Genomic DNA, 12,209 nt, shown 5'->3' with positions numbered 1-12,209 from the left:
GTGGTGGTGGTGGTGGTGGAGGAGGAGGAGCAAGCTCTGGTTCTGGCTATGGTAGCGGGTCAGGTTATGGAGAGGGCTACGGGTCAGGTGGGGGCAGTAATGGTTTGCCATGAACATGAAATTAATTATATTTTTTTATTATGTATAAAAGTACCATTCTATCCGTCAATTGTATGTTGAATAAAATTGCAGCAGCTTCACCAATGCATAATGGTCAGCTGCAACCTGCATGCATACAAGTTGAAGCACCATCATTGTTATTAGGTTTGCACATTACATGAATAAAAGAATACCATTTATTCTCAAATTTAATATTTTATCCATCTCCCACCCTAATTTGAATAAATACGTACAATGATTTATTAAAATTAAAGCCTCTCCATGAAATGAAAAATTCAAAAAACCTTTGTAAAAGAAAATTAAGACAATAATATATAGATTTGCTCTGTTAGAGTCTCTACATCCTGCACAACAATGAATTCAAGATTGTCAGGAGCAGGATCTGTCACTACTTTGATTTAATTGTTGCTAGATCTATTGCTGCTATTGCTGGAGAAAAGAGTGAGAGGGAGCCCTATGGAGGGTAGAGACGAGAGGAGGCTGGAGAGGCTAGAGATGAAAGTTTGAGAAAACCTAAATTTTTTAATTTATATAGGCTTGGTATAAAAGTAATTTTCCCAAACTTTAAGGATATCTATAAAATTTGGAGAATAGGACAATAACCATACCATGCTTGAACTCAACCTTTTGACTTCGAGTATTACCCAAACTTAAATGAGCAAGAATATTTTATATTCATTTAGGTTAATTTGAATCGGGTTGAGAAGATTTTATAGGTTATAAATTTAAAAGATTTAAGGCTATTTATACAATTCGAGTCGGGTTTCGAAGAATAGAGTAATAACCATACCCTACTTGAACTCAATCTTTTGACTTCGTATTACCCAAACTTAAATGTTCAAGAACATTTCCTATCCATTTGGTTCAATTTGAATCGGGCCAAGTCTAGGTCTGAAATTTTATAGATTATAAATTTGAAAGATTAACCTAGATAAAAAATATTCATCCAAGTTTGTTTTTTAAGCTCATGTTTTTTTAATTTTATCCTTTAACATTTATTTAATCGGATATTGAGCTCCATTATTTTTTATTTGTTTTTTATTGGATTTTTCATTAATTTTTAAAATAATCTAGGTTATCTCACCCTTTAATTTTTAATTATCGGATAATTATATTTTATAATTTAATTTAATTTAAATTTTTAATTATATATATTTTTAATTTTATCCTTTAATATTTTTTATTTAAAAAAATAAAAATAAAAGTGAGTAGTATAACCGCCAGCGACTGCCAACGGGAATGCGCGCGGATAACCTGCTAGTTGCTAGTGCATATTTATTGTACGCCACCGTATTACTCTCCTCCCCGTGTCAATTGTCAATCCTTGATTAATCAACCCTCTGGTCATAATCTAATTGCGGAAACCAATTGGTCGTGTCCATTTCCTTCTTAAACTCTTCTGTTTCCATACAAATCTGTTTAATTAGGGCTACTAAAATAATCCAGTGAGTAAAATTAATTAAAAGATTAATTTAATGCAAATAAAAAGAAGGCAGATTAAGGAAATCAGAGAAATGATATGTAACTTAATTGGATTGAAGTTGAAGAGGAAATCTGGGGCGTTTGTAGATCAGATCGAGGATGTATGTTGATCTGATCGGAGGAAATGTAGGGTAACGACGACGACGGATTAGACGGTGTTGATTCTTTAAAAAGAAAAATCAAAGACTAAAAGCTAGCTGTATCTTTTTTATAGCGAAAATTAAGACGAGGAAAAAGAGTAAAGAAGAATAAAAATTTATCCCTGTGAAAAATTAATTCATCAAACAATTTTTTAATTATTTCAGTTAAATTCTTGATATTTCAAATTTCTTAATTGAGTTTTTGGTCTAAACTCTTCACAAAGTTTTTCGTTAAATTCCCTATAAAAAGAGGAGTTTTTTCTACACATATATGTATTATGTATTATTTGCACATATAAAACTTTCATAACAGTTTTAACTAAAAATATATTTTTTAAATTTTTTTTTTTTATCTTCACAATCAAAACTCTACCAAACCAATTCTATCTCCCTGGTACGTAGTGCGTTCAACAAGCATTCTCTAACATCCAATCTGCTATTGGAGAGGAAGATTCGAGAGCACCTTCAGCCAGCCATTGTTGACAAATGTCGCCGTAATAAACAACGAATTATGCACCTAATCTATTTGTGCATCTGAAACGCACAAGTACTGCTTGGAAGTTGCGGTTCATTCACAGTACTTGCTTGATAGTCAGAAATTGACGACAGCCCATTTCCATTTTGGTCGAGGATATGATGATGGCTAGGTAGCATGCTATGCAAATGCACAATCTTGGACTGTGAGTTAGTGGGTGTTCGTGGCCTGTGATTTTCCGGGTATTCTGGAGAGTAGAGTATGGGATTGAGAAGTACATAATTGGGAGCTAGGTACGTGTGATCTGATGACAGCAATTTAGTCACATTAATTTATGCCTTAATTTATAGGAAAACATGAGAAGAACGCTACTAATCTTGATATATAGCATAGATATATAGTGCTCTCATCAACAAGCGCAACAAAGTTAAGAACTACTGGCTTGTTCAAGAAAAATTGTGGAAGAAAAAGAGAGGATATGTTTCATGGCACAATTCCACTCTAGGAAGTAGTAAAGATAGTGCAGAATAGCAGATCCCCAATAACAAAATAATAATAATGATAATAAATTAATTAAATGTACTTGCACTCTCACGTAGACTTATTAAAGCATGCATGCCGGCCGTACGTCAAAGGAAGAAGTGATAATCTGTGCATGCATGGAACTGAAATTCAATCTGTGCAAGAGTAGAAGACTGTTGATCAGTATATCAACCACGCAGAGATGGCCTAACATTCTGCTAGCAGCGATGCAAGGATGGTGTGCTTTCATACACCGGAACAGGCACCAAGGTTTTAAAATATACAAGTCAGACATTCGAACACGGTTTTTAAGAACAGATCTATTTATATTCAATGATGGAAAGTGTCGATTCGATGATATTGTGGGGAAATAAATTTAATTCCAAGTGTACGTACGTAGCAGAAATAAGAAACTTTGACTGAACAACCCAGTTAATTTGTTGTGCAAGCTAGCCTAGCCCACTGGTAACATATACACACGCAGAGTAGACAGATATCTGTGTACATAAACACTACCGTTAGCGGATAAACTTATGCTTAAGGAGAAAATCGTTAGCATAAATCAACGCGGGAAAGCTACCAGTACATGGGAAATTAATACTTGTATTCAAAAGTGGAGTTCACATATGAACAGGATGATAAAGAGTGGGAAATGCATGCTACTAGTCCCATTGCCCAAGTCAAATATTATAAGACACGTACTTCTAAGGCAGAAAAGAAAAGGTGGGGATAAAGCTTGTATTCTATTGCATATAGACAGAAACAGACGGTCCTCCACTGTACCGCCACCCCACCACCAACACCCTCCTGTACTAAAAGTCAAGATTAACAGATGAGAGGCACTAGAAAAATTTAACAAACTTTTCAAAAACCATGTCTCGTCACCTTTGCAATTCATACCAAACTCTTAAAAAGCCTTGTCTTGTTACCTTTACAATGCCTATATATACAGGTTACCACTTCAAGCATTTCCAGTCAACTAAGCATACTTCTTTCTCATACAGTGAGTGACACGCATAAACATATACATTGAGCCGTGAGAGAATAATCTGGAAATGGCAAGTCCAAGATTGTTAGGGACTGCTTTCCTGGTCTTGCTTGTTGCAGACCTCACCTTTGCTGCTAGGACACTGCAGGCAACCGGTGGAGGTGGAGGTGGAGGGCAGGGAGGAGGTGGCGGTGGTGGTTCTGGATCAGGACTTGGATCAGGTTATGGTTCTGGGTCTGGATACGGGAGCGGTGAAGGATATGGTGCTGGTGGTCGTGGAGGAGGCGGGGGTGGAGGCGGTGGAGGTGGCGGTGGCGGTGGCGGTGGCGGGGGATCCGGAAGTGGGTCGGGAAGTGGAAGTGGAAGTGGAAGTGGGAGTGGGAGTGGGAGTGGGAGTGGGAATGGAGGTGGAGGAGGAGGAGGTGGTGGGGGTGGGGGTGGGGGTGGAGGAGGAGGATCTGGCTCTGGCTCTGGCTCTGGCTCTGGTAGCGGCTCAGGTTATGGCTCTGGATATGGAGGAGGGAAAGGTAAAAGATTGCCTTGAACACAAAATTAGTTACCTTTTCTTTTATAAAACACCATTCACAGTCATTTGTATTCCGAAATAAAATTGCAGGAGCTCACACATGCATGAACATAGCATGTTGGCGAGTGATTGCAACTGTGCATGCGTGTATCACTATCAATAAAGTCACCTTTTCAAATGCTATAAATAAAAGAAAACATTTTAATTACTCTCTATATTTTACCCACAATCTCTCCGCAAACCCTAATCAAAAGTGAAAGTTACGTTTCCATGAGAACGAGACTTCATCACAAAAAAGGACTTTAAATAAAATTATCACAGTTTCCAGAAACAGAAGTTGTGCCGTGTGAAGAATTTCCTATAGAAACCTCTCTATAATGAAGAATTTTCCTTCCTTCTTTCTCCTTCAATCACAGTTTCTGCGTACCAAATTCGAGAAACACCAAATTAATTAAGCAATTGCTAGGTCCACGGAGAAATTTGCAGCAAAAATAGTTAAGAATGGTCAAAGGCTAATTGTTTGATATTCTGCCAAAACAGAGTACTCTACATTAAAAAAAAAAAAATGATAACAATAATACAGAATAACATGGATCATTTGTTGTATAAAATACCTGGCTAATCTCCATTATATTTCTCCCGCCACGACCAACAACCAATCCAATATATTCGTCAGCAACACCAATCGTCACAGAGTTAGGACGATCGTTTTGGAAAACATCAGAAGGCCTTCTATTAATCACAGTCAACATACTCTTTAATTATACTTCATAGCATACAAATGTTTACAGAACAGCACCAAAACATAAAGAGATATTGATGATAGAATTCGTAATGAGATGAGGTGAATCAGCTGGAACCAAGAAGGTTAATGGCTAATGTTTACCTAGAGGAGCTGGTTGCATATATTAAGTCCCAAGAAACAATTCGATGATTCACCATGGAGAATAATCTTGATTAATTAACCAAGAAGGTTAATAAATACGCACATATTGTAAAATGAAAAAAAAAGAAAAAGTTAAGGTCAATTAGCACACAAAATTAATTAGCCCATCAAACACCTATTTAAATATAATCGATCAATATAAGACCGTCAGGAGACCTGTTGCCCATATTTCCAGTGTCTGCGAATGAGTCTCCGAAGACAAAAGGCTTTGGCTTTTTATTGTCTTCATATCCTGCAATTCATAGGTTTAATGTTCGTTTAAATTAATTGAGGACTAGCAGAGCAGAAAATTAATGTTGAAATAAGAAAAAATAACTTCGAATAAATTGTGCAAATAGAAAGGAGGGAAAGTAGCAGCAAAAGAGCAAAAATTTTCCTTTGAACTAGAGAATTTTGTAGATGGGGTGAAGTTTTTGGAGAAAGACATGTTCGGTTTTTACAGCTATGGTTTTATTCATGGTTATAAAGCTCATTGACAGAAATTCTTACAGTTTTTGATGCGTGGTTTTTAATTTGCTAGTTTTGGTGAGTTACATAATAACATCCATTGTTCCAACAGCTGACAGATCCTCAGGAGGAACCCCTTCCATCCGAACTTGTGCTGCTTTCATGCGTACGATTTTACAGGGACAGCTCCTCCAAGATAAGGTTACTGTTCTATTCGATATGACGAGTTTATGTATTTTCAAACCAATTTTAAACTGCCAACACAGTTTTGTGATTTTGTCTATTTTCCTCTTCTTATATCGTTAGTTTGGATCACCATTCTTTTAAAAAAACAAAGAAACGAAGGTTGTGTTAACACAGGACGCAGTGAAGGCATCTGAAGATGAAATAAAAATGCTTGTGAAACCTGCGACCATCATCTTTTATTGTCAAATTGCGAGTCAGCTTCCTGTTGTTCATCTCATAGTTTCCCACAATGGAGGAAAATATACTGCAAAACAAAAGACCCTCCAATGCGAAGATTACTGGAGGAATATAAGATGGCGACTTCAGATTCTCAATAAGAACGTCGGATGTAGATGAAAACGGAAGCAAGTTGGATGAGATTTTACAGAACTTTGAGTGCTTCCGGATAGCCTTTAACATCATCAACCTGCAGACAAAAGGCATGCAGTCAACGTAAACTGCATATTTACAAGGAACTATTTGTCATCGGAAAGAAAAACAAGGCAAAATAGTGGTTTCAGAAATGCACCCCAAGAATCGGTTCTCTTCCAATAAAATATATGATATTGTAATTAAAAAAACACTAATTATTTATGGTGTGCTGGGAGAGAATAATTCAATTGTACAAAACAAATAAAATCAATGTCATTAACTGGGGGTGAGAAAATCAAACAATTACCCATTTCACAGAGAAAAACAACAGCGTGACTGCACAGACTACAACCTGTACCCGTTTCTAACTTAAACCTCCCAAATAAACTCTAAAAATGGCCAAAGGATAGCAAGGCTGCAAGCACGCATTGGCCAGATACACACAAGGGGCAGCATAAGATTATAGCATTCCTATTAGCTTGAGATGGATTCGGCTGCCAAAATTTTGGCACAATTTTGAGGCAATGGCTTCAAGCGGTTCTGTGATGTGCCAGTTTAGCCAGCTATCCAACGCCAGACACCAACAGATCCGATGCAGACTTCTGTCTTCTAAGTAGCTGTACTTCATTCTCTATGGACTGCAATGATTCCAGCATCATCTGTAACTCGGCAGTTTGTGCCTTGAAATCCCAGAAAACCCAAGTGAACCAAATTTAGGAAACACGAAATCAAGGTCACACAGAAAACCAGTCAGATAACCAAAAGAGATATATATATATATATATATATATATATATATATATATATGTTAGCCAAACGGGGGGAAATGGGATAGAGAGTAATGGGATGTGAGAAAGAGGAGAACCTCAAGTTTAAAGCATCTTGATCTTTCAGCAACTAGTTGACCTTGGACAGAATGAAGTTCCTGGAAAAAAAATTGAGAGAGAGAGAAAAATGATATTAAAACTATATATTACCATTTAATGAAGAATGTGTTCTCTCGTGAGAGAATATTTCTCAAGTACATACCTTGGAGAGTTCTGCATGAGTACCATTAACTTCATCAATCTTTTCTGTAAGCCTAAAATTGTCTGCTCTGACTTCTGCGAGGGGCAATTCCAGCACCTTTTTCTCTTCTTTCAGTGCATCAATTTCAAATCCCAAATCTTGTTCAGTAGAATTCTTTCCAGTTCCATTAGAGTTCAGATTTAAGTTGGAGAAATCCAACTTTTCAGATTTGGCCAAGGCATGTGCAGCAGTAACAGAAGCTGCTGACCGAAAAATCTTTGGACGCGATGCATCTCTTGGTTTAAGTCTCATAACAAAAACTTAGAAAATAGAGTGCAATCAAGGAAACAGGGTTAAATTAAGAAAGATGGTGTGTGCAGGCACTATAATCAGTGCAAATGCTACTAGTCTACTAGAGCACATACCTCGTTGTTGTATTTCCCATTATAGCCACCAAAGGCAACCAAATGCCTCTCTCCGTTAATTAATACTGAGCAAACACCAAGTCCCTGCTTTTGAGATTATAATTAGAAAATTTTGCGGGCATGGAAGTAACTTCTCCATCAATTCAGCCACAACTAAATTTTTAACATATTCCACCACAGCTTTTGCATTTCCCCAAAAATGAATTTTCAATACAAGATAAGTTTCCCATCAAAATCAGTGCAAGCATGGAATCCATAAAAGGAAAAATTGATGTCTGAAACAGGGAGTGAGTTCTTCTTCAAATTCAAGCAAGCTTACAGCCCTGTAAATATTAAATGAGATCCAGAATGATACGTCCCATGTTTCAAGTTGATTTTGATAGTTTTTAGTCCTTTTCATATTATTCATCTTTGACCAGTGAAATTGATATCCATAATCTAGCTTTTCTGAAAAATGCCGATGTACTAACAAGGTGTTGCTTCCAGTCGAAAAGTTCTCTCAATAAAATGGGTGGCTAAAATTACAGAGTAAAACTTGAGAAAGGCACAAAGTACTCCCCTCGCAAGCAAGTGGATCTCTTTCCCTTGCACTATTCCAAGCAAGCTTAGAAAATATTTAAAACAAGGATCTCTTGGCAACCTGGGAATCATCAACAATTGAAGGCACAGTTTTTAGAGAATAGTGCTAAGCAAATCCAGTAACTGGAATTAGACGAAGAAAAGTTACTGCTTAACATTTTTGTTTTCTCCACCACCAACGATATACCAGTTCTCACCAATGGCTACACCAGCATGACCAGTCCTAGGAGTAACCAAATCACCTTGAACTTCGGGCTTGGACCACTCCATCTAGAGTAAAGGAAGACCTTGTCATTGTTAAAAAGAGATGTGTGTCTGGATGTATGAAAATCTGAGAAAATACAAAATACTTCCCTTCATGCAATAAAATGCAAAATAAGCATGTCTTGGTTAGTCCACAAGCAACCACGGGAATGCTATCAATGAATAGGAAAGCCAATGCAAACACTTGCAGCATGCTTCTTTTGTTTAAAAGTGTCTCATGGACTAAATGTTTCATCAATAAATATGATCATTCATAAAATGCAAAGCAATACCATGCTAAATATCTTATCTGATGCCTTAGCAATCCGTTTTTCAACTTGTTAAATTATATGCTTTGTGTTTCTAGTAATTCATTTCTCAATAAAGAAATTAAACATGATAGCATTTACTTCACATTCCACATGTCAATTTAAACCCCACATCCCCTACATACATCTCATCCCAAAAGATAAATAAATGGCATCACTTACAGTCTGAAGTCGAGTACATGAAGATCATTGAAGAAGATTGAATGGGAACAACCACCAAAGATTAGAAGATAGAGGTCCCCATTTATTGCAGATGTGTTATCAAATCTGGGAGCTGGAGGTGTCTGCCTATCAAGTCGCAAGAAAATGATTCAGAAGACTTCTGGAAAGTTGCAAGCAGCTGAATCTAAAAGTTTAGCAGACACTTAATTTGTCGCTAACACATCCCAAGTGCTCAAAACTATTAAAAAACACTAAAAATTTTGATTTTTAAAATACAGCGTTAAGTCACGGCCCAGAATCTATTATGGCTAATTCAGAGCCTGGCCTCAAGTGTTCAGCTGGCAAACCCATAAACGATCGGAAGTCCAGTCCGTCATGTTTTCATGTTGGATCTTGTTCAGGGACAGTATTTTTCTTTTAATTGACGAATTGCCAACACGCAAATAATAATCAAAGGCCAAGAAAATATATATTGATTCCTAAGCTATTTTATTTTTGGCTCAGTAGATAATCATTGGCCTTAGGTTACTTAGAACTAAGCAGCACTCTTTCATATCCCCCGTCCTTGATGTGAGGAAAATTTCCTTAGCTTCCTTTAACACTTGTGTCATTGCTTCATTCCGTTTTCATGAGCTAATAAGATTTTTTTTATGAGAATATAAGCTAATAAATTTGAAATATCTTGATTTACTTTGAATAAAGTACATCATCTTATAGTATATTGATTCGCATATATAAACAAAGGTCCATATAATAATTTATGCATGAGAATTGGACTTGATAAAATTGTATTATCATCAACAACAAACTCTGTTCTACGTGTTAGAGATTAAAATTTTCAATACGTTTGTGTTGACCAACGATGGTCAGTCTTCTTAATATGAGGGCCCTCAGACTCCCGCTTCTTCCTACATCCTTCACGGTTCACACCTAATCAAGTTGTGTACTGCAAAATACAAATGCTTAAAAGTCACCGAACAAAGTTGGTGTAAGAAAAATCAATGTCTTCTTCAAAGTGGAGTTCAAAAATGAACAGAATGGGAAAGTAGGAAAGGCATGCCATTCTTGGTTCCATATATATTACAAGACAGGTCAAGTCAAAAAGCGGAGATATGGTCTTTGTTCTATGCAGAAACTGCATGAGGACAGAGAAGACAGTCCAACATGATTGTCGCCCCACCAGGTCACCGACCAGCAATAAGAGCCCAAAACACTGTTGGTTCCTTTCTACCATCATGTAGTTAAAAATTGAGCATTGGACTGAAGCGATTGTTTGACATACTGTTGGTTATGTAGTTAAAAGGCCTTGATTAAATGCCGTTCTTAAATTTGTACGTCAGCTCCCAAATGTAAGAGCTTTTACGCTGCAATGAACAGTGGATGGTCCATAAAACTAAAACGGATCTTTTTTGTGGAAACTTTGGTTGGTGAATTTGTGGGTGTGCTCGAGGCCTAAGATTTTCCGGATATTCTGGAGAGTAGGATATGGGATCGAGAAGCACATTGGAAGCTAGATACGTGTGATATTACAGCATTTATTCACGTTAAATTATGGGTTATTTTATAGGAAAACATGTGAAGAATGCTACAACCATTTTTTTTTTTTAAGATTAACATGGGTGTCTGGATGGACTAGTTTCTGCGTATCTCGACTAATTCTATAGGTCATGAGGTTAACGGTATGTAAACTTCCAATAACCCTAAGATTTTTGAAACTCGAACTGGTGACCTCTAAGAAACAAACTCATGCTATAACTGTTTTATCAACGGACACCAAAGTTGAAAACTATTGGCATTTGCTATTAGCATGTTTTGTTCAAGAAAAATGGTGGGCGGAAAAAAAAGGATATGCTTCAATGCACAACCACTCTATTAATCGGTAAGGACAATTCAGAATAGCATATCACCAATAAGCAAAAAAGTACGTTCTTGCACTCTTACATGGACTTTTTAAAGCATGGAATCAAAGGAAGTGATAATCTGTGCATGCATGGAACTGAAATTCAATCTGTGCAAGAATAGAAGACTGTTCAATATATCATTCGAACTCGGTTCTTAAGGACAGATGTATTTATATTCAATGATGGAAAGTGTATATGATATTGTGGGAAAATAAATTTAACTCTATTAATTCCAAGTTCAACAGCAAAAGGAAATGACTGAACAGTCCAGTTTGTTGTGCAAGTTTAGCCCGTTGTTAACATACACGCGGAGCAGACAATCGTTAGCATAAATCACCGCAGGACAGCTACCAGTGCGTGGAAAATTCGTGTTTTCGACAGTGGAGTTCAAATATGAATGGAATGATAGAGTGGGAAATGCATGCTATTTGTCCCACTGCCGGAGTTAAATATTACAAGACACTTCTTTGTCGAAAAAGAAAAAGTAGGGCTAAAGCTTTTATTGTATTCAGATACTGCCTTTAGACAGAAACAGACGGTCCTCCACAGTACCGATACCCTCCACTAAAACAAAACCCAGAGCACACGTTCCGTTCTATAATCATCATCAAGTTTACCAAGCGAGAGGTCCTGGAAATTTAAGAATCTTTTCAAAACCGCGTCTCGTTTCCTTTACAATGCCTATATATAGGGTTACCACTTCAAGCATTTCCAGTCAACAAAGCATACTTGTTTCTCATACAGTGAGTGACACGCATATTAAACATATACATTGAGCCGTACGTGAGAGAATAATCTGGAAATGGCAAGTCCAAGAGTGTTAGGGACTGCTTTCCTGGTCTTGCTTATTGTAGACCTCACCTTTGCTGCTAGGACACTGCAGGCAATCGGTGGAGGTGGAAGGAAGGGAGCTGGTGGTGGTGATGGAGGTCAAGGCATTGGATCGGGAAGTGGGTCAGGCTATGGAAGTGGAAGTGGTGGTGGCAAGGGTGGGAATGGAGGTGGTGGAGGAGGTGGCGGTGAAGGTCAAGGCATTGGATCGGGAAGTGGATCAGGCTATGGAAGTGGAAGTGGAAGTGGCAAGGGTGGAAATGGAGGTGGGGGAGGAGGTGGGGGTGGGGGTGGATATGGCTCTGGCCCAACTCATGGTAACAGTTCGGCTTATGGGGAGGCCTATGGCTCTGGATATGGTGGAGGCAAAGGAAGTGGTGGTAATGGAGATCAAGGCACTAGATCAAGAAGTGGGTCAAGTTATGGACGTGGAAGTGGCGGTAGCGAAGGTGGCAATGGAGCAGGTGGTGGAGGAGGAGGAGGTGGTG

General features: G+C 37.7%; 2 protein-coding genes and 1 long non-coding RNA gene across 5 annotated transcripts in view; 1 reads left to right on the top strand and 2 right to left on the bottom strand.

Moving 5' to 3' along the window:
- LOC18101348 (protein BTR1) overlaps positions 1-12,209 on the bottom strand; it is a 28,575-nt gene that overhangs the window by 9,886 nt on the left and 6,480 nt on the right. The gene's annotated exons all lie outside the window — the stretch shown is intronic.
- LOC127905628 (uncharacterized) lies at positions 3,683-11,685 on the top strand. Its single transcript, XR_008059824.1, has 2 exons — positions 3,683-3,742; positions 11,635-11,685. It is a non-coding gene; the product is annotated as an uncharacterized LOC127905628 (long non-coding RNA).
- LOC7494914 (acyl-CoA-binding domain-containing protein 6) lies at positions 6,387-9,493 on the bottom strand. Its single transcript, XM_024606908.2, has 5 exons — positions 8,990-9,493; positions 7,677-8,525; positions 7,273-7,571; positions 7,109-7,168; positions 6,387-6,923 (listed from the first exon to the last, which is right to left on the bottom strand). The coding sequence occupies exons 3-5, from the start codon at positions 7,561-7,563 to the stop codon at positions 6,807-6,809; spliced, it is 468 nt and encodes a 155-aa protein (XP_024462676.1). The 5' UTR covers positions 7,564-7,571; positions 7,677-8,525; positions 8,990-9,493; the 3' UTR covers positions 6,387-6,806.

The sequence above is a fragment of the Populus trichocarpa genome, chromosome 8 (assembly GCF_000002775.5).
Source record: "Populus trichocarpa isolate Nisqually-1 chromosome 8, P.trichocarpa_v4.1, whole genome shotgun sequence".
In the NCBI taxonomy this organism is placed as follows: Eukaryota; Viridiplantae; Streptophyta; class Magnoliopsida; order Malpighiales; family Salicaceae; genus Populus; species Populus trichocarpa.
This window is presented reverse-complemented; position numbering and strand designations above follow the sequence as displayed.